Below are 25746 nucleotides of genomic sequence, written 5' to 3' on the forward strand. Positions count from 1 at the left end.
TACCACTTCTGAAACCACACTGCTCTCCCCCAATCTGATGCTCTGTACATGCCTTTACCCTCTCAATCAATACCCTCCCATATAATTTACCAGGAATACTCAACAAACTTATACCTCTGTAATTTGAGCACTCACTCTTATCCCCTTTGCCTTTGTATATATATATATATATATATATATATATATATATATATATATATATATATATATATATATATATATATATATATATATATATATATATATATATTCCTATGAGTCCACGGGGAAAATGAAACACGATAAGTTCCCAAGTGCACTTTCGTGTAATAATCACATCATCAGGGGAGACACAAGAGAGAAATAAAAGTCAGTTGATATACATCGAAGAGACGAAGCTAGGACGCCATTTGGTAAACATGTACAGCGACTGACTTTTATTTCTCTCTTGTGTCTCCCCTGATGATGTGATTGTTACACGAAAGTGCACTTGGGAACTTATCGTGTTTCATTTTCCTCGTGGACTCATAGGAATATCTTGATCACGCGGAAAATTGTGATCCGTTCCAATAAATATATATATATATATATATATATATATATATATATATATATATATATATATATATATATATATATATATATATATATATATATATATATGTATATATATAAATATATATATATATATATATATATATATATATATATATATATATATATATATATATATATATATATATATATATATATATTTATACCGTATATGCTCTTCATGTACGTGCTTACTTCCTAGCCTGGGTTGGTGCACCTTGCTCGGCCCCACAGATGCCTGTCATTTCCGCCATGGACTCCTTTAGGTGTCAGTGAGGCCGGTCGGCACTTCTAATGTCCCCTGGCTTGGTTTCCCTCTCCTCTCGTCTCTCTCCTCTTCCTGGATTTTCCTTATTAACTCATCCTGACCCTCTTCCTCCCATTTGCTTTTATTTCCATCCTGTCTTATCTTCCTCCTCTCCACCATATTCACATGAACTTTTCTCTCCATCACACCGTTCCCTCTCATTTTTTCCCGTATTTCTTGCCCTTTTACGTTGACTCCTGTTTTTGTTTGCGTCTCTCCCCACCCTTGCCAGTAGTCTTCCATCACCATCACATCCGCATGTGGCAGGGTAAGTCGTGCTCCCTCTCATCTCAAGGTTGGCCTGCTTTCTGCCTGCCTGCCTACTGCCTGGCCTTGTCCTACCTGCTGCTTGGCCTGTTCCTGCCTCTTGACTGGTTTGTTCTGCTTACCTACCTGCTTGGAGGTTGTCCTGGTCCTACCTACGTGCCTCCCTGCTGACTAACCTTGTCTTGCAAGTCTGCTGGCTGACTTGGTCCTGCTTGCCGGGCTGTCTGCTGGCCAGCTTGGTCCTGCTTGCGTACCTGCCTGCTGACTGTCCTGGTCCTTCCTGCTGCAGCATATTACCTTTGCATATCGAGTGATGTTTGCGGTGGTATTTGGAGGAGAGAATGAAAGTGGTGGAGCGTTACTTCGAGCTTTGTATATCACTGTACGATATTAAATAAGGCGACGAGGTTAGGTTTATGAATAACCCGGAGAACATGTGGGGTTGGTTAATGTGACCTCCGGTGGATCACATGTGGAGTTGGTTAATGTGACCTCCGGTGGATCACATGTGGGGTTGGTTAATGTGACCTCCGGTGGATCACATGTGGGGTTGGTTAATGTGACCTCCGGTGGATCACTTGTGGGGTTGGTTAATGTGACCTCCGGTGGATCACATGTGGGGCTGGTTAATGTGACCTCCGGTGGATCACTTGTGGGGTTGGTTAATGTGACCTCCGGTGGATCACATGTGGGGCTGGTTAATGTGGCCTCCGGTGGATCACATGTGGGGTTGGTTAATGTGACCTCCGGTGGATCACATGTGGGGCTGGTTAATGTGGCCTCCGGTGGATCACATGTGGGGCTGCTTAATGTGACCTCCGGTGGATTACATGTGAACAATCATCAGAATCTCCAGCAACCTTACATGTTCTCCTGCAGCAACAGAGATTTGACTGGAATTTCAACATTACAGTCGATTTGATTGATTGATTTGTGCCGGTGGCTCCCACAAGGTTATTGTGCCCCCCATCCTCATCCTGTGAGCGGTAGCGCAAAAGGATGACAGAGGTCACAAAGGGTCTCAGTCAATCCCCAGTGGGTTGATATTACATAAGCTGTTACGATTTGTATTTCAGTAAACACATTACATAGTTTCATTTGGTAAGTTTTGCCCACTAAATGCAAAAAGTGGATACAAACTTAAAATTTCAGGTATCATGTTATTAACAATAAGGTGTTGTGACATTTCTTGAATATACCATTTTCTGCTGAGTAACGTCATGGAGTCAAAGAGACGATGGAACCCGGTATTGTGGCGCTACGAGATCGTAAACGACCGAAAACGGTTTACAGTTGACCGTATCAGTCTTTGTACGATATCAAAAAGAATGTTAGTCTCGATTGCTAAGTTAAGATAGGTAATATTGTTGTAGGTTCTGCCGTTTCGTTTCCAAGTGTTTCGCCTGATTTCACGTCAGGTAACCCCATTCATTCCCCTGATATTCACCATCCTCACCACTGTCGCATTATACGATGTCGTAGAACGAAATAAAGGGCTTCAAAGCCTGCCCCCAACACTGGTATTTTATTCCCTAAATGCTACATCAACACTGAATATCCGAAGGGAGGGAGGGAGGGTTTCGATGCGTAGCTAAACTGGTCATGCCATCCTCCCTCTTCATGTACTGTCTGGCCTTGTTCTACTTCTCCTTCCTCCCTCACTGCTTGCTGGTCTTCCCCTGCTTACTGGCTGACTCGGTCCTGCCTACTGAATGGCCTTGTTCTGCTTACCCTGCCCCCCTCGCTCCCCCCTCCCTGCCTGCCGGTCTCTCCTTCCTGCTGGGTGACCTGGTCTTGCCAGCTGAATGGCCTGGTTCTCCATGCCTGCCTGCTGCCTGATCTGGTCCTGCCTGCCTGCTCGCCAGCTGCTGACACACTTGAGTGCATCGGGAATGTGTGTGTGTGTGTGTGTGTGTGTGTGTGTGTGTGTGTGTGTGTGTGTGTGTGTGTGTGTGTGTGTGTGTGTGTGTGTGTGTGTGTGTGTGTGTGTGTTCCCCTAGGGAGGAGGAGGGGGCGTGGGAAGGTCAGCACAACAGGACCAGTAGTGGCAGAGGGTATGCTAGGCCAGGGTAGTGATGCGGGCGAGGAGGGTCATGATGGAGGGGGGTCGTCAGGTGGTGTTGTGGGGGTCGTCAGGTGGTGTTGTGGGGTCGTCAGGTGGTGTTGTGGGGGTCGTCAGGTGGTGTTGTGGGGGTCGTCAGGTGGTGTTGTGGGGGTCGTCAGGTGGTGTTGTGGGGGTCGTCAGGTGGTGAGGAATGATTCCTGAGGAAGATATTCACCGACAATGAAACACAGACGAACGGTAAAGGAATGTGTGGTGACAAACTGGGTTAGGCGCAGTTAGGAGGCCAGACAGACAGTCTAAAGACCAGATAGACGTAAGACCAGACTGATAGTCGAGAGGCGAGACGGTCATGAGTCCAGACAGACTGCCGTGAGGTCAGACAGACTGTCGTGAGGTCAGACAGACTGCTGTGAGGTCAGACAGACTGCTGTGAGGTCAGACAGACTGTCGTGAGGTCAGACAGACTGTCGTGAGGTCAGACAGACTGCCGTGAGGTCAGACAGACTGTCGTGAGGTCAGACAGACTGCTGTGAGGTCAGACAGGCTGCCGTGAGGTCAGACAGACTGCCGTGAGGTCAGACAGACTGCCGTGAGGTCAGACAGGCTGCCGTGTGGTCAGACAGACTGTCATGAGTCCAGACAGACTGCCGTGAGGTCAGACAGACTGCTGTGAGGTCAGACAGGCTGCCGTGAGGTCAGACAGACTGTCGTGAGGTCAGACAGACTGTCGTGAGGTCAGACAGACTGCCGTGAGGTCAGACAGACTGCCGTGAGGTCAGACAGACTGCCGTAAGGTCAGACAGACTGCCGTGAGGCTAGACACATGGTCGTGAGGTCAGGGAAGCGGTCATGATGCCAGATAAACGGTAGTAAGACGGTTATGAGTCAAGATAGACGGGTTGGAGTTAGGACTGCCACACAGGTAGAGAGGGAGAGGACTGGAGAGATTGAGGGAACAAAGCGTAAATGATAAAGACGGATTTGTTCAAGGTGAGAGGTCTTCCTTCACCCGCACCATACACGCTGAGGGCCCGTACAGGGTATCGTCAAGGCGCTGTGCCCACAGTGATGGACACCTGCAGCCCACTACATCAGGTAGAATCATCTTCACGGACCTCAGGATACTCTGTCGTTTGCAGTCGGAAATAACAGAGGTGGCAAGATTTGACATTGAGGGACGCCACTGATAACGCGAGAAGGCGCCCCTGACAAACGTATGAAGTCGCCAGTAGTTATCGTGGTACACAGGAGTCCTAAAAGACACTCTCCGCTGCAGGAAGACAAGCAAGAGCTGAGCACGACAAGAGCTTTATCATTTGCCACTAAAATGTATTACGTGTCTCCCATGGCTGATCAGACGGCTCGCTTTACATACATGCTGGAGAGACGAGATCTAGACGTACGTATGTCTTGGTTGGTGCAGAGAGTAAAGCACTGTCTGACTCGAATTAGAAAGTTAGGTTCGAGGATGTAAATATCGGGTTACTGATGCCTCTTGCGTTAGGAGGGAGGCAAGATGATGCTGCTGCTACTGCTGGTGGGTGACGGCCACGTTCATGATGGGAAAGTACAAGACGGAGTCGTATGGAATGGGGGAAAGTATGTGACTGAGTCGTATGGAATGGGGGAAAGTATGAGACGAAATCGTACGGAATGGGGGAAAGTATGAGACGGAGTCGTATGGAATGGGGGAAAGTATGAGAAGAGGATGTTTGTGACATGTGAGAAGGACATGAGGGACCTAAAAGGGCAACAGGATCGTATGACTCAAGGATTGTGATGGAGAGGTGTAAACAGATTTATGTGTGATGGGTATCAGAGTAACGCAGGTTACAGAAGAAAAAAATGATAGGTAGACACGATTGACTAATACAAGTCAGAGAAACATGAGAAAATTTGAATACAAGAGAAGAAGATTGGGCACAGGGTAGGTGGGAGAGTGGAGGAGAAAGTAAGAGAGGAGAGACAAGAAAGGAGAGGAGGGATCAGCAAGGTGAGTACCAGGTTTCTCTTTTTTCCTTCGGTAAGTATTTAGTTGGGCAGGTCTGCGTCTCTCCTCCTCACCTGAGTTTTAGGTAAATGAACCGCTCCAGAAGTGAGCGCGGGTCATCCCGCTTCCAGACTGGTTTCTGTTTTATATGTAAAACATTTGGAAATAAGGAGCACTTTGACCTACGGTGGAGTTATGGGTGATGGTTGGGACAGTGGTTTTTTTTTTTTTTTTTTGCTCTCTGGTGTTTTATGGACTAAGGGTCGAGTTGATAATTACCTTTGCCAATTCTTGGATAAAGTTTTATTCAGGATGAAGCTCCCGACCCGCAATAAATGTGCTTTAACCAGCTACAGTGGGATGTTTTATTTGACTTGAGCATTTAAAGACTGGTATCTGTGAGGCTACAGATACTAGTGAACCTGCAGTTAATCTCTTTATCTCGAGTACAAAACTGTTAAAGTCTGAGGTGGTATCACCGGACTGGCTACATCTCCTGCTACTTTTATTATTAAAGATTACCATCTAGTGTAGCATGGCATTGTTTAGATTTATGTGCTGTACCTTAATTAGGAAAGATCATAACTGTCGTCTCTACTCGCTAACTAACCTTTCATGTTTGCTTTATCTCTCCAAATTATTACTCTGATATTTTTTATCCCAATATGTTTTCTTCCCGAGCTCATTTTCTTTTGTATCTCTTATTGATTTTGGTATCTGTTCTTTGAGGCATCATTAGGTCCAGCCACCTGAGTGATGCGGGAGGATCTTGGATCTTCGTTCAGGTTAGTTCCTCCGCAATTTCGAAAGTTATGTTTTAAGGTTTCGTCACACTGAGATAGCACGACAGTTTCCCTCAGTAGAAAGCTGCTGTCGTCTGCGTTAAGGCTATCATAGTTTTTACATACGATCGCTGGCTCACTCGTTCCTCCACAAACACTGGGCAATTAAAAGTTTTTGAATGCCAGTAACCTGACACTGGGGAAGATTAGGGAGGGAAGCTTACTGCTGCGTTGGCTCTGGGGAGTGAAGCTTGCTGTAGCGGTGGCTCTGGGGAGTGAAGCTTACTGTAGTGGTGGCTCTTGGGAGTGAAGCTTACTGTAGTGGTGGCTCTTGGGAGTGAAGCTTACTGTAGTGGTGGCTCTGGGGCGTGAAGCTTACTGTAGTGGTGGCTCTGGGGCGTGAAGCTTACTGTAGTGGTGGCTCTGGGGAGTGAAGCTTGCTTTAGTGGTGGCTCTGGGCAGTGAAGCTTGCTGTAGTGGTGGCTCTGGGCAGTGAAGCTTGCTGTAGCGGTGGCTCTGGGCAGTGAAGTTTGTTGCACACACCAGGGTACGATACTGTGATCCGCTGCACACATCAGGGGATGGTACTGGGATCAGCTGCACACACCAGGGTACGATACTGTGATCTGCTGCACACACCAGGGGATGGTAATGGGATCAGCTGCACACACCAGGGTATGATACTGTGATCTGCTGCACACACCAGGGTATGATACTGTGATCTGCTGCACACACCAGGGTATGATATTGTGATCTGCTGCACACACCAGGGTATGATATTGTGATCTGCTGCACACACCAGGGTATGATACTGTGATCTAGCTGCACACACCAGGGGATGGTAATGGGACCTAATCTTTGTCTGGTCTGATGATATTCAGATCAGGTGCGTGTACCAAGCTCATCTTTACAGATATCATCCTGAGTTCGGTGCTGCTGCATCCACCCCGGCCTCAGATAGCATCAGGGCCACTGTGCAGGGCGTCCTCAGGTGTCCGATCGAATATCGCTGTCCAGGCTTTTGTTCCAGTCAGCCATCAGGTCTAAGGCGGAGCTGATCCGACATTCATGACGAGCCCCGGCCATATGACACCGGAGCCTCTGTTGGGCATCAGATTACTGCTGATGCTCGGGTCAGTGTATGATATTTCTGACTCATAACACACAGACGTCAGGTAGAACAGAGGTTGATTCGTTTTCTATCGATTTTGTCAGTTACTCCTTTTTCCTCACTGGTATGAGAACCAGTTGGCCTTTCTTACTGGTTTGAGGGTCAGGTGGTCTTTCTTACTGGTTTGTGAGCCAGTTAGCCTCTCCTACTGGTTTGAGGCCAGGTGGGGTTTCTTATTGGTCCGAAGTACCAATTGGCCTCTCCTGTTAGCTAGGGGGCCAGTTGGCCCTGAGTGTGCTGCTTCCATATCTCCAGAGTCCAAGGATCTCTTTTATTTGGGGATGGACGAGTGTCCAGTGGTGATCCTTGAACAAGGCTAACGACGCGAATCTGGAAATGTCTGCAGACGACGGGCGGATCTCCTCCTCTGAGGATGGCGTGTGTGGGTTTGGGTAAGGCCTGGTGGTTCTCCTCTTGCTGGCCAGGGAAAATATCAACGATTGTCCAGGTGGCGACGGCAGATAGTGCGGGCGATCTGTTGTTTATGGCTGCAGACTTTACTATTGTTTCTGTTGTTCTTGGCTTTAGATTCCATTACGTGGGATGTTAAGAGTCTCGGCGCATTCTAAGTACAAGGAGAGAGATGCCATCTGGTCTGTGAACTTTATATGGGTCTAGCTTCTTGAGCCATCTCGCTTCTTGTGGATTCACTTCAGTATCCTAGGGTATCTCCCTACTCTATGGCTGGCAGTTATCCTTGTTGTGTCGGTTTAAAGACTTTAATATAATTTCCATTGTAATTTGTCATGTGTTCTTTGTAGCATAACTGTGGCTTCTGTTGCGACCGGCTACAGACACGGAAGTTGCTCCTGTGGTAACAGTAATGTTGTTGTGCTTAAGATAGATGTTCCCTTCTGTTATAACCATTACTTTTATGCCGTTGCCACATCCGTAACTAAAGTTCTCTGTCTCTTTCTTCTGCTGCTCTTCCTGCCTGGCTTCCCTGTGTAGGAGCCACTGAAGATGCCCTTGTGGCATGTGTAACCGTATCAGCGTCACGGGGACGGAGGATGGTGGCCGTGGGTCTGGTGAGTGGGCTAGGCTGGGAGCGGGGTCAAGTGGGTGGCCTCCTGACCTTTGCTTGGGCGGCTCCCCCGTATGTCACGTCCACCATGTTTCCCGGGTCACTTGCCTCATCACTGTCACCATCTGTCGCCCTCCCAACCGCCTCCTGTCAACAGGCGACGTCATCCCCTCTCCCTCCCGTCCCTCCCACGCGTACGTTTGTGACGCAGTTTGTTGCCATGTATGTCTGCACGGCGCATCTATTGTTCGTCACGCTTCTCTTCATCGTTACTACTGTCTTTTACAATTATAGTTTGTCACAATGTGATCTTTGTCCTCACCGATCTATTGCCGCTCTTGACTGCCAGTATTACCCCATTTATATAGTGTATCATTGCTTCCTGAAACGTTAGCGTCTGACACTGTTGCTTCCTCATGGTCCACAGTATCGTTGTCTGCGCCATCTGGAGGCTCATACGCACTTCTAGCCAACCTCAGAGACCACCAGTAGTGGCTGTGGTCCACCCTCCCCCTTTCCCCTTAGGGGAAGTGCTATCCACTCTTAAGTGCTGCTTTGAGCTCAGTCATGGCCTTCGACGTCGTCAGGTTCCTTGGCGCTCCTGAGGGTGCAGTTCCAGAGCCAAGTCCTCGAGATGATCCGCCTTGGCTTTTAGTACTCTCAGAATATGTAAACCTTTAGAGTATACATTATAATACCATTACAAGGTGTACAATCGACGTCGAACTCAAATGTGTCCATCAGAGGACTGCCACAAGTTACACGGTAAAGCTCTAAGATTATTCTCATGATAAGAACCAACTGCAAAACTTTTCTCTTGGTGGATAAGGTGGGAGTGGGTGCAGGAGTAGCTCTTGATGATAATGGACGGCAAATCATCCACAAGCAAAAGCTTGGACGGGTGATGTCCTTGACACTGTGTGTGTGTGTGTGTGTGTGTGTGTGTGTGTGTGTGTGTGTGTGTGTGTGTGTGTGTGTGTGCGCGCGCGCGCGCGCGCCTCAGTGGCCACCTTTTATCACTGCTAATGCACTTTGAATATGGTCTCAAGTTAGTTTTAATGAGTGTGTGTGTGTGTGTGTGTGTGTGTGTGTGTGTGTGTGTGTGTGTGTGTGTGTGTGTGTGTGTGTGTGTGTGCGCGCGCGCGCGCCTCAGTGGCCACCTTTTATCAGTGCTAATGCACTTTGAATATGGTCTCAAGTTAGTTTTAATGAGTGTGTGTGTGTGTGTGTGTGTATGTGTGTGTGTGTGTGTGTGTGTGTGTGTGTGTGTGTGTGTGTGTGTGTGTGTGTGTGAGCTGGGGGAGGCTGTGGGTGACTGTTTTTAGGGAGTGGTGAAGGAGGAGTGTTGGTGAAGAGAGCTGTGAGTATGGTGCTGGAGGCTGTGTGTATTTTGGTGGGGAGTACGTGTATGTTGGTTGGCTGTGTCATTGTGTGTGTGTGTGTGTGTGTGTGTGTGTGTGTGTGTGGTGGATGATGTGTGCCTGTGGTGAGGAGTGTGTGTTATGTCTGAGGTGAGGGATGTGTCTGTTTTGACAAGACTCTGTGTACAGAGGGATACAAGAGAGTACAAATAAATTCAAATAGCAACAGACCTCTGGATCCGAACGAGGCTGTTTGTGATGGTGGAAACTCATGGATTAATAAAGTAAGATTAGAAAAACATACAGATTCTTCACTGAGAAAAACCTGTAAACTTTACTGATCTTGTTGGGTGTGGTCAGGACTGTGTGTATGTGGTCGGGACTGTGTGTATCTGATCTGAGTGGTGTAATGGGTGAGAGAGAGAGAGAGAGAGAGAGAGAGAGAGAGAGAGAGAGAGAGAGAGAGAGAGAGAGAGTGTGTGTATTAGTGCTCTAATGGACACACGTTCGAGTGTGTGGGTCTGGTGTGGGCGAGCGAGTCAGGCTTGGGTGTGGTCGTGCAGGGTATATCAGTGGTGTGGGTGTGGGTGCTGAGGACGTAGGTGTAGAAGAAGGTGTGACCACTGCCACCACACTGGCCAGACCAACAGGAGGCTGGGCCGATGCTATCACTACTTCTGCTGCATCTTATTACCTCCTGCTTGCGGAAGAACCGTCTCGCTCGATTGTAGGTTTTTTTTTTGTAAATGTGTTGAACGAAATTAATACTGCACGAAGATGAAAGAAAACTTAGTAATAATAAATCTGTTTGATGTATGTTTAAGAACGGTGGCGCCGTCCCAAGGTTTACCTGGGGTTATTTATAAATGTATTTTAGGTCAGAGATAAATTACTGGATCGCAACACCAAGACAAACTAGCAAATTGGTCGTAGTTTCTTGAAAGACTTTTTCTTTTTTCGGATCATCTTGGGAGCCATGTTTGTTCACGTAGAGACCAGATTTTTATTCATTTATTTTTACTGTGGTAAACTTGTTGTTTTCGCTTGTCAGTCAAGGAAATCGTGAGAGGTGAGGGTGAAGTGTGTGGCTGACTGACTTGCTCTGGGAGAAAAATTTGCATAATTCCCTCACTAGTGAGAGGTGTGTATAATGCAGCAGCAGGAACGTAGCGCCACTTACTAAGACCCGATGATTATCTTGTGAATGCATGATGAGGACCTGGCGAATACCTGACGAGGACCATGTGAATACCTGACGATGGCCTTGTGAATATCTGACGAGGATCTTGTGAATATCTGACGAGGACCTTGCGAATATCTGACGAAAGTCTGTGAATACTTGGCGATGGCCTTGTGAATATCTAACGATGGCCTTGTGAATATCTGACGAGTGTCTTGTGAATACTTGACGAGGATCTTGTGAATATCTGACGATAGCCTTGCGAATGCCTGACGAGGACCTGGCGAATACCTGACGATGGCCTCGTGAATATCTGACGAAGATTTTGTGATTATCTGACGAGGATCTTGTTGAATACATGCCGAGGATCTTGTGAATATCTGACGAGGACTCTGTGAATATCTGATGAGGACCTTGTGAATACCAGACGATGGCCTTGTGAATATCTGACGAGGATCTTGTGAATATCTGATGAGGATCTTGTGAATATCTGACGAGGATCTTGTGAATACCTGACGAGGATCTTGAGAATACCTGACGAGGACCTGGCGAATACATGACGATGGCCTTGTGAATGCCCGAGGAAGATTTTGTGAATACCTAACGAGGGTACCAGACGAAGACCTTGTGAATATCCGACGACCGTTGTGTGATTGTGAATACCTAACAACGCTCATGTAAATACCTGGTCGAGGACCTTGTGAATATCGAGTATTTTGTGAATATCCGACAAGGACCAGATGAATACCGGAGGAGTACCTTTAGAATACCAGACGAGGACCTTTTAGATCCTCAGCGTAGACTTTGTGAATACCAGACGAAAACGTCGTAGATATCTGACGAGATTCTTGCAGACCGGCTTGCTGCTGGTTTCTATGACCCGGGCAATAAACATAGTGGTCGGTGGGGACACCTGGAGGCTGCGTGTGTGGTAGAAGGAGGGTACCGTCACCTGTCGTGTGCTGGTCATAAGGTCTCTCTGGGCAGCCGAAGACGTCAGAAAACTGTTGCCTATCATGAAGGGTGATTTCGCCTGTATTATATTGGTTGTATTGTCTTTTTGGGGTCGTTGAGGACGCTAGGAAACAATTTTGTGTCATTAAGGTGGTGGATGATGTATTGGCCGGGAGTTCTAACATCGGGAAGTCTGCCCTGAAGTCTGGCCGTGTTGCAGAGGATGACTCCACGTACAGTGTATTGTTGATGTTACCTAGTGAGTCTGAGGGGGATCAGATGCCCTGTGGGTCGTGGCCACCTGCGGTGCGTTGGTCGTGCAGTTTCTTGATATCGTTCCAGGAATGCGGGTAACCACGCGTGTCGTGTAAGTTGGGCATCTTATCTGTGTACTCCTTGTGGCATTCCTGGTGTCGGTAAGGACACGAGAGGGTCGTGAAGGGGTGGGTGACCGCGTGTCATGTCGTGGGTGTAGGGTTCCTGCCCGCCTTCGTCAGGTGCGCCACCACCTCCAGTAGGTCGTGGAGAGTGAATTTGTCAGTGATTTGTTTTGACCGTTACAAGGAACGTGAGATGTGGCGAGTCACTTCATTCCACCTCAGCTAATCGTGATGGTGATCAGCTGTCTCTATTGTTGGTCTAAATTTGCAGTCGAACAGAACAAAAAAGAAAAAGCGTAGTAGGAATAAACTTTTCACAGTTAACAGGTTATAGTGACAGCTGAATCATCGTGGGCTGGAGAGAGAGAGAGAGAGAGAGAGAGAGAGAGAGAGAGAGAGAGAGAGAGAGAGAGAGAGAGAGAGAGAGAGAGAGAGAGAGACTTAGTGAAGATCTTCAGATGTAAGCCACAGTCAAGAAATGTTGTACAGACTTAAACTTGGGCACGAGGCTCACACACTTCCCGGGGACCCCCTCCCCCAGGATCAACATAACCCTCTCCCTCTTCCCCTCACCTCCCCTCACCTCCCTTCCCCTCCCCTCCCCCGACTCACAATGGCAGGGGGGAGGGTATACCCTCGTCAGGAGGACTTTCCGAGCTAATGGTAGGTGGACTGGGGGAGTAGGGGGCGGCAGCAGATGTGACACTGAGCAACCATCTGTGTCCTCAGAACCTCACACTGCCGACGAGACGCCTCACTACAAGATTTTCGTCCACCACCTTCAGTTGTTCCAGACCTGTGAATACCACTCATCCCTGATGGAACAGCTGATCATATTTCACATGGACTGAGAACCCACATCCACCTGGATGAGGATGGATTTGCTCCGTTCATCTACCGTTTATTTGTGTCATGATCCCTGGAAGGAGACATGATCATAAGTTTTCAGTTCATTCTTCTCATGCGCTCATATTTCCTCTCATACATTCAGGGAAACGTAAAGGTGCCTGGCACGTATGCCATAAAGTTGACTCGCTAAGCTTCATGCATGTTTGCTTCTTCCTCGTACTGTTTACCTGAAGGTGGCCAAGAAAACAGATAAACAGAAGCTTGGAACACATGACCGAAGTGCAACATACGTAAACTGGAGCTTAGAACACCTGACCAAAGTGCAACTTGCAGATATTGGTGACATGAGCCGGATTTTGGCGGTACTGAGTTACTGAAGGATTATAAACGATGTTTTACAGTGCGTTCCTTCCACACATCGGGTGGGGTGTGCCCGCCTTAGCCAGGATGCACCAGTTCCATAGACCGCAGTGGAGTCTTCAGCCGCTGGATGAACCGTGTGAACAAGGAATCGAACCTACAGCATCTTGGTCGTGTACAATAACCACTTTCATATTATAAAAGTGTGAGAAAAAATGAACAGAAAAATTTTTGCATCTCTCTCTCTCTCTCTCTCTCTCTCTCTCTCTCTCTCTCTCTCTCTCTCTCTCTCTCTCTCTCTCTCTCTCTCTCTCTCTCTCTCTCTCTCTCACAAAGGAATGCCAGTAACAAAGTTGACGTAATTTCCATATTCTAAGATTTGGAACTTTAAAACAGGACATCACACCAGCTGCCATACCTATTTAATATGACTGTCAACAAACGTCCATCTGATGTGGCCAGCTGCCGTATGCGCTTCTCTCCTTTCCAGAATTTGTAATGATACATCAACAGAGGCGAGTGTGGCCCATGATTTTCTCTTCATTACGTTAATATCATTCTTTTCGAACGTGACGTCAGTGTATAATCTTGCAGGTCTACTGAAGGGTCTGTTGTGACCAGTATGTTGTCTTGGTGAACATTATCACTCTCTCCTCAGGATAAGAGAGGTGATCCTTTAGTATGAACTCCTGTTTGGTGACTAACTCGCTTCTCTTTTTTTTTCGCAGTGTTAGTGGCCAGCCTGGTGGGGGCGTGCACAGGCGGCTGCATCCCGCCCGCAAATCTCCCACATGGACACGTTTCCCTGGGTAGGGGCGGCGTGGTGGCCTCCTACAAGTGTAACGAAGGCTACACTCTACATGGTACGGCCATTGCTGTCTGTCTCAGCAGACAGTGGTCCTCGCCACGACCCACCTGCCTCCCCAGCGGTAAGTGGCACTCTCCACAGATCCGAATGATGTGTGTGTGTGTGTGTGTGTGTGTATGTGTGTGTGTATGTGTGTGTGTACTTTATTTCAAGAGAGTTTTTATGTTTTTATGGAAGAGAGGGAACACTTGGTACCAAGTACTCTGGCCAGCGAGAGCATCAGACCTCCGTCCTTTGACGACAGAGGTGATGGAGATTATTTACGACATACGGATCGCGCCACACAAGCCTCGGTCGCACAACGTCATTACTCTCACTTGTGTCTCGTCGCAGTCACAGAACAGTTGCAGGTTCTTCTTTCAAGTTTGAAAATCTTCCATTTTCTTTGTATGATATTTGTGTAGATATGAACGTCGAGTGAATGGTTATATTGATGATGCATGGCGAGTCGACTTTGATCTGTATCATCTCACGAGTTGATGGGGTCTCAGTAGATCCAGAGAACATATTCTTCCAGTCCAGTCAGGTAAGAAAATGGATGTTATGCATGTTGATGGCGACTACGCCATCTCCAGGTGGTTCATCATGTTCTGGTAGGATATCGTAGGAGGGAAGTGGCTGGATACATAGGGCAACGCGCAGAGAGCAGCGTCCACTGGGTGGTCTCCTGCTACATACTTCAGGGCACGAATGGCTTAATTAGCTGAAAAATTTGCATACCGTAAAGTGACTATACGAGACAAGGTGACGATAGCTCACTCGAGAGGTGTTGTAGTCGGCTGATCTGTTGATAAGTTACGGGCGGTTGTTACCACAAAACCCAATGCCACACACACACACACACACACACACACACACCACGAAAAAGAAACACACACACACATACCCCATAACACCAGACATACTTCTTATTCCTGCTGGGAGACACGATCCTCACTCACACACTGCCACCCTTCCCTCCTTCCCCCACCATACGTACGTCACTCGTCACACTTTTCCCATCTGCATCACAGTCACAGGTCCTGCCTTGAACACCTGGGCCTTTTTGAGAGAGAGGTGAGTCCAGCCTTCACCATGACCCGTGCCATTAACTGTCGACTGACTGTATGTATACAGTAGCCCTTGGCAGTCATACCCCATCCCAGACATTAAATAAGATAGCTCGATACTGTGCATATACGTAGAGGGCTGTATAGGCATTACCTTCCTTGCTCTTCCTGGTGTGAAAAGAAATATTGACCGGCTGAGTAGTGGTATGTTTATATTCAATTTGATCTCGTTATTCACGAAGACTGAGACATCGATATCCATAACCCAGTTTTTGTTCCGCTTGGATCCTTGCAGCCTGTGCTTGTGTCTGCGGTTTTCTCGTAACGTAATGTTTTGGTGAGGTTTTCACACAAGGGTCTGTCCCAGTAAGGTCTGTTTTTATTAGATGCCTCTTCTATAATGACTCTTAATGTGGTATTTTTCCTAGTAAGATGTGTAGATAAGATGCCTGTCTAATGAGGTACAACCTTTGCATTATACATTCTCATCTATAGGAGAGTGTTTATATTGGGGAACTGTCCTAGATAGGATACAGATATGAGGTACCGTCCTGCTGGTGGCATGGAAGTACGCAAACCACAGACTATAATCTCTGGGCTACGTTGCTTTATCGAGTGTTGGAAAGAGAGAGAGAGAGAGAGAGAGAGAGAGAGAGAGAGAGAGAGAGAGAGAGAGAGAGAGAGAGAGAGAGAGAGAGAGAGAGAGAGGCTGCGGTGGTGTGTGGCAGAGTAAACATCCGGGTAAGTGCTTTAGCGCCTAGCAACCTGATTGGTCGGGTTCCTTTCACCGGAGGAGAAATCGAACACAGAAGCAAAATGTGTCGCTGAGCCGCATAGTTGGCCTGGTGAGGGGAGGGTGATAGCCAGGATGTGCTCACGGTGCGGGACACGACATGCTGAGGGCCTGAGTGGTTTGAACAATGTATTTAAAGATGCACAGAAATCTGAGGGTCAGGTGATTCACTGGAGAATTTATTATTTCTAAAGAATGGTGTAACGAGGCAGCTGTATAGCGTGATATATATATATATATATATATATATATATATATATATATATATATATATATATATATATATATATATATATATATATATATATATTCTTTCTTTCTTTTAAACTATTTGCCATTTCCCGCGTTAGCGAGGTAGCGTTAAGAACAGAGGACTGGGCCTTTTTTGGAATATCCTCACCTGGCCCCCTCTGTTCCTTCTTTTGGAAAATTAAAAAAAAAAAAAAATGAGAGGGGAGGATTTCCAGCCCCCCGCTCCCTCCCCTTTTAGTCGCCATCTACGACACGCAGGGAATACGTGAGAAGTATTCTTAATCCCCTATCCCCAGGGATAATATATATATATATATATATATATATATATATATATATATATATATATATATATATATATATATATATATATATATATATATAACTTCCCACGTATTCCCTGCGTGTCGCAGAAGGCGAATAAAAGGGAAGGGAGCGGGGGGGCTGGAAATCCTCCCCTCTCATTTTTTTTTTTTTCCCAAAGGAAGGAACAGAGAAGGGGGCCGGGTGAGGATATTCCCTCAGAGGCCCAGTACTCTGTTCTTAACGCTACCTCGCTAACGCGGGAAATGGCAAATAGTTTAAAAGAAAGAAAGAATATATATATATATATATATATATATATATATATATATATATATATATATATATATATATATATATATATATATATTTATTATTATTATACTTTGTCGCTGTCTCCCGCGTTTGCGAGGTAGCGCAAGGAAACAGACGAAAGAAATGGCCCAACCCTCCCCCATACACATGTATATACATACGCCCACACACGCATGTATACATACCTACACAGCTTTCCATGGTTTACCCCAGACGCTTCACATGCCTTGATTCAATCCACTGACAGCACGTCAACCCCGGTATACCACATCGCTCCAATTCACTCTATTCCTTGCCCTCCTTTCACCCTCCTGCATGTTCAGGGCCCGATCACACAAAATCTTTTTCACTCCATCTTTCCACCTCCAATTTGGTCTCCCTCTTCTCCTTGTTCCCTCCACCTCCGACACATATATCCTCTTGGTCAATCTTTCCTCACTCATCCTCTCCATATGCCCAAACCACTTCAAAACACCCTCTTCTGCTCTCTCAACCACGCTCTTTTTATTTCCACACATCTCTCTTACCCTTACGTTGCTCACTCGATCAAACCACCTCACACCACACATTGTCCTCAAACATCTCATTTCCAGCACATCCATCCTCCTGCGCACAACTCTATCCATAGCCCACGCCTCGCAACCATACAACATTGTTGGAACCACTATTCCTTCAAACATATCCATTTTTGCTTTCCGAGATAATATTCTCGACTTCCACACATTGTTCAAGGCCCCCAGGATTTTCGCCCCCTCCCCCACCCTATGATCCACCTCCGCTTCCATGGTTCCATCCGCTGCCAGATCCACTCCCAGATATCTAAAACACTTCACTTCCTCCAGTTTTTCTCCATTCAAACTCACCTCCCAATTGACTTGACCCTCAACCCTACTGTACCTAATAACCCTGCTCTTATTCACATTTACTCTTAACTTTCTTCTTCCACACACTTTTCCAAACTCAGTCACCAGCTTCTGCAGTTTCTCACATGAATCAGCCACCAGCGCTGTATCATCAGCGAACAACAACTGACTCACTTCCCAAGCTCTCTCATCCCCAACAGACTTCATACTTGCCCCTCTTTCCAAAACTCTTGCATTTACCTCCCTAACAACCCCATCCATAAACAAATTAAACAACCATGGAGACATCACACACCCTGCCGCAAACCTACATTCACTGAGAACCAATCACTTTCCTCTCTTCCTACACGTACACATGCCTTACATCCTCGATAAAAACTTTTCACTGCTTCTAACAACTTTCCTCCCACACCATATATTCTTAATACCTTCCACAGAGCATCTCTATCAACTCTATCATATGCCTTCTCCAGATCCATAAATGCTACATACAAATCCATTTGCTTTTCTAAGTATTTCTCACATACATTCTTCAAAGCAAACACCTGATCCACACATCCTCTACCACTTCTGAAACCACACTGCTCTTCCCCAATCTGATGCTCTGTACATGCCTTCACCCTCTCAATCAATACCCTCCCATATAATTTACCAGGAATACTCAACAAACTTATACCTCTGTAATTTGAGCACTCACTCTTATCCCCTTTGCCTTTGTACAATGGCACTATGCACGCATTTCGCCAATCCTCAGGCACCTCACCATGAGTCATACATACATTAAATAACCTTACCAACCAGTCAACAATACAGTCACCCCCTTTTTTAATAAATTCCACTGCAATACCATCCAAACCTGCTGCCTTGCCGGCTTTCATCTTCCGCAAAGCTTTCACTACCTCTTCTCTGTTTACCAAATCATTTTCCCTAACCCTCTCACTTTGCACACCACCTCGACCAAAACACCCTATATCTGCCACTCTATCATCAAACACATTCAACAAACCTTCAAAATACTCACTCCATCTCCTTCTCACATCACCGCTACTTGTTATCACCTCCCCATTTGCGCCCTTCACTGAAGTTCCCATTTGCTCCCTTGTCTTACGCACTTTATTTACCTCCTTCCAGAACATCTTTTTATTCTCCCTAAAATTTAATGATACTCTCTCACCCCAACTCTCATTTGCCCTTTTTTTCACCTCTTGCACCTTTCTCTTGACCTCCTGTCTCTTTCTTTTATACATCTCCCACTCAATTGCATTTTTTCCCTGCAAAAATCGTCCAAATGCCTCTCTCTTCTCTTTCACTAATACTCTTACTTCTTCATCCCACCACTCACTACCCTTTCTAATCAACCCACCTCCCACTCTTCTCATGCCACAAGCATCTTTTGCGCAATCAATCACTGATTCCCTAAATACATTCCATTCCTCCCCCACTCCCCTTACTTCCATTGTTCTCACCTTTTTCCATTCTGTACTCAGTCTCTCCTGGTACTTCCTCACACAGGTCTCCTTCTCAAGCTCACTTACTCTCACCACCCTCTTCACCCCAACATTCACTCTTCTTTTCTGAAAACCCATACAAATCTTCACCTTAGCCTCCACAAGATAATGATCAGACATCCCTCCAGTTGCACCTCTATATATATATATATATATATATATATATATATATATATATATATATATATATATATATATATATATCAAAAATGCATTGGACACACGGAAGAGATGAAAAGGCTTCGTGGTCCACTGGTTAACGTATGGATCTGCCACACGGTAGGAATGAGTTCGAATCCTTGACTCTAATCCGTAAATCGTTATCATTATTATTATTATCATTTTGCTTTGTCGCTGTCTCCCGCATTAGCGAGGTAGCGCAAGGAAACAGACGAAATAATAGCCCTACCCACCCACATGCATATGTATATACATACACGTCCACACACGCAAATATACATACCTATACATCTCAATGTACACATATATATACACACACAGACATATACATATATACACATGTACATAATTCATACTGTCTGCCTTCATTTATTCCTATCGCCACCTCGCCACACATGGAATAACAACCCCGTCCCCCCTCATGTGTGTGAGGTAGCGCTAGGAAAAGACAACAAAGGCCCCATTCGTTCACACTCAGTCTCTAGCTGTCATGTAATAATGCACCGAAACCACAGCTCCCTTTCCACATCCACGCCCCACACAACTTTCCATGGTTTACCCCAGACGCTCCACATGCCCTGGTTCAATCCATTGACAGCACGTCGACCCCGGTATACCACATCGTTCCAATTCACTCTATTCCTTGCACGCCTTTCACCCTCCTGCATGTTCAGGCCCCGATCACTCAAAATCTTTTTCACTCCATCTTTCCACCTCCAATTTGGTCTCCCACCTCTCATCGTTCCCTCCACCTCTGACACATATATCCTCTTGGTCAATCTTTCCTCACTCATTCTCTCCATGTGACCAAATCATTTCAAAACACCCTCTTCTGCTCTCTCAACCACACTCTTTTTATTTCCACACATCTCTCTTACCCTTACATTACTTACTCGATCAAACCACCTCACACTACATATTGTCCTCAAACATCTCATTTCCAGCACATCCACCCTCCTGCGCACAACTCTATCCATAGCCCACGCCTCGCAGCCATACAACATTGTTGGAACCACTATTCCTTCAAACATATCCATTTTTCCTTTCGGAGATAATGTTCTCGACTTCCAAACATTCTTCAAGGCTCCCAGAATTTTCGCCCCCTCCCCCACCCTATGATTCACTTCCGCTTCCATGATTCCATCCGCTGCCAAATCCACTCCCAGATATCTAAAACACTTTACTTCCTCCAGTTTTTCTCCATTCAAACTTACCTCCCAGTTGACTTGACCCTCAACCCTACTGTACCTAATAACCTTAGTCTTATTCACATTTACTCTTAACTTTCTTCTTTCACACACTTTACCAAACTCAGTCACCAGCTTCTGCAGTTTCTCACATGAATCAGCAACCAGCGCTGTATCATGAGCGAACAACAACTGACACACTTCCCAAGCTCTCTCATCCACAATATATATATATATATATATATATATATATATATATATATATATATATATATATATATATATATATATATATATATATATATATATCCCTGGGGATAGGGGAGAAAGAATACTTCCCACGTATTCCCTGCGTGTCGTAGAAGGCGACTAAAAGGGGAGGGAGCGGGTGGCTGGAAATCCTCCCCTCTCGTTTTTTTTCAATTTTCCAAAAGAAGGAACAGAGAAGGGGGCCAGGTGAGGATGTTCCCTCAAAGGCCCATTCCTCTGTTGTTAACGCTACCTCGCTGACGTGGGAAATGGCGAATAGTACGAAATAAAAAGAAAATATATATATATATATATATATATATATATATATATATATATATATATATATATATATATATATATATATATGTGTGTGTGTGTGTGTGTGTGTGTGTGTGAAAGAGAGAGAAGAGAGAGGTGATGTGGTTGATGTGGTTGTTCTGCGTTATCAGATGTGTTTTGATGTGTGATGCTACAGCTGTGTACCGGGAAAGTGGATTAACCGGACATGTCTGGTGGGGAAGATTGTTAATCGAACAGGTGTGTGTTGGGTAGGTTAGGTGAGTGACCAGACTGGTGTGTGTGTGTGGGATAGGGTAGGTGGGTGACCAGACTGGTGTGTGTGTGTGGCGTAGCGTAGGTGGGTGATCAGATAGGTGTGTGTGTGTGGGGGATAGGGTAGGTGGGTGACCAGACAGGTGTGTGTGTGTGTGGGGTAGGGTATTTGGGTGACAAGACAGTTGTGTGGTAGAACAGGTGGGTGATCGGACAAGTGTGTGTGGTAGAGTAGGTGGTTGACAGGTCAAGTGTGTGGGGAAGGGTAGGTGACTTGCCAGGTGTGTGGGGAAGGGTAGGTGTTGACCGGACAGGTGCGTAGCGGGGCAGGTGTGGGTGGATGGGCAGGCTGGGTGGCCACAGATAAGCCAGCCTAAGAACCAATAACTGGACACCTGGAGCCCCATGCGCGTTGCTGGGCGCGATCGCTCCTCCAAGCCTACGTTACTGCAGAGGAAATTGGGGAAGTTACGAGAGTTTCATTGGAGGGGTTTAAATTTCGCATGACAATGGCAGAATAAAAGGACATTTCACGAAACATAAACCCGTTCATACCTGGCACAACCCAGCACCTGTTGTCTTGTGCCTGTCTTGTGATAACATCATGGCCCTGTGGTTCCCTCATTTTACCATCATGACTCTGTGATTCCCTTATTGTACCATCATGACCCTGTGATACCCTCATTGTACCATCATGACCCTGTGATACCCTCATTGTACCATCATGACCCTGTGATACCCTCATTGTACCATCATGACCCTGTGATACCCTCATTGTACCATCATGACCCTGTGATACCCTTATTGTACCATCATGACCCTGTGATACCCTCATTGTACCATCATGACCCTGTGATACCCTTATTGTACCATCATGACCCTGTGATACCCTCATTGTACCACAAGACCCTGTGATACCCTCATTGTACCATCATGACCCTGTGATACCCTCATTGTACCATCATGACCCTGTGATACCCTCATTGTACCATCATGACCCTGTGATACCCTCATTGTACCATCATGACCCTGTGATACCCTCATTGTACCATCAGGACCCTGTGATACCCTCATTGTACTGTGGTTCATCCATGGCCCTACTGCTGAAGTATGTTGTGTCGTCTCTTCCAGTACAGATCTCACGTATAACATGTAAGGCAGGAAAAACCAATTCAATAAAACTGTGCGTTCGTCCTCCTGCTTCAGTACTAGGGATTCTATATATTCCATCTTAGCTGTTCACCATACCGTAAGACCCATTCAGGCGTCTTCAGATCTCTCTTATACTAACTGTTGCTATGGACAAGACAAGGTCAATTAAACCTACCCAAGAAAGTCTATGTCTTCCCTTCCCTCGGGGCAGGGTCAGCAGGACCGTTCGGTAAATATAGTAAAGTTTGGAAATGAGTATTCTAATGCCCCCTGTCATCCTTTTTGCGCTACCGCTCACAGGATGAGCATGGGGTGAACAATAAATTTGCCAGGGACACCGGCACAAATCAAATAATGGACATCTTGCCTTGTAGGCTTCACCTCCTTTGAGGAATGGAACCTGTCTGCCAGAATCAGCCACATAATCCCACGAATCAGGGCATCACCACCCACCACCATGTACTAAAAACGCCACTCGCAAGAGCTCCTGCCACCCTCACAACCCTGCAGCCTGGACACAGATCTCGCCATCTCTGACAGGGATGGAGCATTTTCATTAACCGGTGAGTCAGCAGCTGGAGTCCGCGCGCCAGCAGATGGCAGTCGTTCAGTTGGAGAATGTGCTACATGGACCTGCATGGACCTCCGCATCTTACACGAGACGGCCCAACAGCTGACGTTGAACCCCGCAGTTGATTTGCTTTAGGACGTGTTAGGCAGGGCAATGGTTGTTTACGTAACAACAACCCTCCACTTCGCCAGTGATTCCTTCCATATGCCTTTTCTGGGTAGGTCTCCTGTGGGCACTTACCGCCAACGCAACCTCCTCTGCACTCCTATATGGCCAGCCAGCCTAGCCTAATAAGTCTCCCTTTTAGGGTCTGACACCCCTCTCGAGGTAAACCCTCTCTACGATTTAGGCTTGGCTCCAAGGCACCTCTCTCCTGGATTTCACACTAGACTGTCTTTCTAATCCGAAAAGAAAAAATCCATATCACTTGAACATATCGAATCAACTGAAGATTGCCATTGCATGCGCCTAATTACACGTCACGTCCTTCATCTTCTTCTGGTGCAAGTTCCAGAAATGGTAGCCAAGGATTCAAGTGCTCCTGAGGAGCAGTGAAAGCGTAACAATAAAATTAAAGTATGATCTGCGGTGAAAAACTCGACACACGATTAACCTTCACTCCTGGAGCCTCCAGCTAGCATCTATAAAGACAAGTTGCTTTTGCCACATATTTGGCACTGGAGTACTTAGACCGTCGGTGGAGATCAGGCTTGTGATAACAGGATCCAGCAGTTATCTGTTTTACGGCGTTTATAAAAAAAAAAGAAGTTGCTGACTCTACGTAATATGAAAGCCATGGAGAGAGATGCTTCGTCCCCGCCCTCGTTTTAACACCAGCGTTTGCCCAGACGATGACCACAAGAAAAGGAATATAGTGATCAGGGCGGAGGCTCCGTGTAGAGTCGAACTTGATAGAAGACATCTAACTCTTGGCATCCGGCCATCTGCTTTACTGCGAGTGAAACCTGCCATCAGAAAAATGCTTGAAAAACTAAAATAAACACAAGACTTTAGGCAAAGTACGAAAGCAACACATGCACGGCAGTCACCGTGGGCACAGGTAGACAGCAAAGGGCGTAACTCCGTCAATCATCCGATCGTTATTACTGTACCACATCACCCAGACCACCTCAGGCAAGAGAGGCCTCAGGTAGGCATCCCTGGCAGTCAGCAGATGTGAGAAACTTAGGCGATCTTCCAGTGTAACCTGCTGCTGGAGGCTCGAGTCGTTTGAGTGGGTAAAGGCTCGGCACCAACACATGTGATGGGTCCTCTTGGTTCTGGCCAGCGTCTACGGATATTTTCTTTTTCTTTCGTACTATTCGCCATTTCCCGCGTTAGCGAGGTAGCGTTAAGAACAGAGGACTAGGCCTTACAGGGAATATCCTCACCTGGCCCCCTTCTCTGTTCCTTCTTTTGGAAAATCAAAAAAAACAAAAAAACAAGAGGGTAGGATTTCCAGCCATCCGCACCCTCCCCTTTTAGTCGCTTTCTACGACACGCAGGGAATACGTGGGAAGTATTCTTTCTCCCCTATCCCCAGGGATAATATATATATATATATATATATATATATATATATATATATATATATATATATATATATATATATATATATATATATATATGAAGTCTGTTGGGGATGAGAGAGCTTGGGAAGTGAGTCAGTTGTTGTTCGCTGATGATACAGCGCTGGTGGCTGATTCATGTGAGAAACTGCAGAAGCTGGTGACTGAGTTTGGAAAAGTGTGTGGAAGAAGAAAGTTAAGAGTAAATGTGAATAAGAGCAAGGTTATTAGGTACAGTAGGGTTGAGGGTCAAGTCAATTGGGAGGTGAGTTTGAATGGAGAAAAACTGGAGGAAGTGAAGTGTTTTAGATATCTGGGAGTGGATCTGGCAGCGGATGGAACCATGGAAGCGGAAGTGGATCATAGGGTGGGGGAGGGGGCGAAAATCCTGGGGGCCTTGAAGAATGTGTGGAAGTCGAGAACATTATCTCGGAAAGCAAAAATGGTTATGTTTGAAGGAATAGTGGTTCCAACAATGTTGTATGGTTGCGAGGCGTGGGCTATGGATAGAGTTGTGCGCAGGAGGATGGATGTGCTGGAAATGAGATGTTTGAGGACAATGTGTGGTGTGAGGTGGTTTGATCGAGTGAGTAACGTAAGGGTAAGAGAGATGTGTGGAAATAAAAAGAGCGTGGTTGAGAGAGCAGAAGAGGGTGTTTTGAAGTGGTTTGGGCACATGGAGAGGATGAGTGAGGTAAGATTGACCAAGAGGATATATGTGTCGGAGGTGGAGGGAACAAGGAGAAGAGGGAGACCAAATTGGAGGTGGAAAGATGGAGTGAAAAAGATTTTGTGTGATCGGGGCCTGAACATGCAGGAGGGTGAAAGGAGGGCAAGGAATAGAGTGAATTGGAGCGATGTGGTATACCGGGGTTGACGTGCTGTCAGTGGATTGAAGCAGGGCATGTGAAGCGTCTGGGGTAAACCATGGAAAGCTGTGTAGGTATGTATATTTGCGTGTGTGGACGTATGTATATACATGTGTATGGGGGTGGGTTGGGCCATTTCTTTCGTCTGTTTCCTTGCGCTACCTCGCAAACGCGGGAGACAGCGACAAAGTATAATAAATA

The 25746-nt window shown here is 46.2% G+C and overlaps 1 protein-coding gene across 8 annotated transcripts in view; it reads left to right on the forward strand.

Annotated features, from left to right (window-relative positions):
• Positions 1-25746, forward strand: part of LOC139764080 (uncharacterized) — a 671778-nt gene that overhangs the window by 417301 nt on the left and 228731 nt on the right. For all 8 annotated transcript variants that reach the window (XM_071690559.1, XM_071690560.1, XM_071690558.1 and 5 more), the window contains exon 3: positions 13992-14192. In XM_071690559.1, coding sequence (XP_071546660.1) covers positions 13992-14192 — 201 coding nt within the window. The remainder of the gene's footprint in view (positions 1-13991; positions 14193-25746) is intronic.

Source organism: Panulirus ornatus, chromosome 48 (assembly GCF_036320965.1).
Source record: "Panulirus ornatus isolate Po-2019 chromosome 48, ASM3632096v1, whole genome shotgun sequence".
Classification (NCBI taxonomy): Eukaryota; Metazoa; Arthropoda; class Malacostraca; order Decapoda; family Palinuridae; genus Panulirus; species Panulirus ornatus.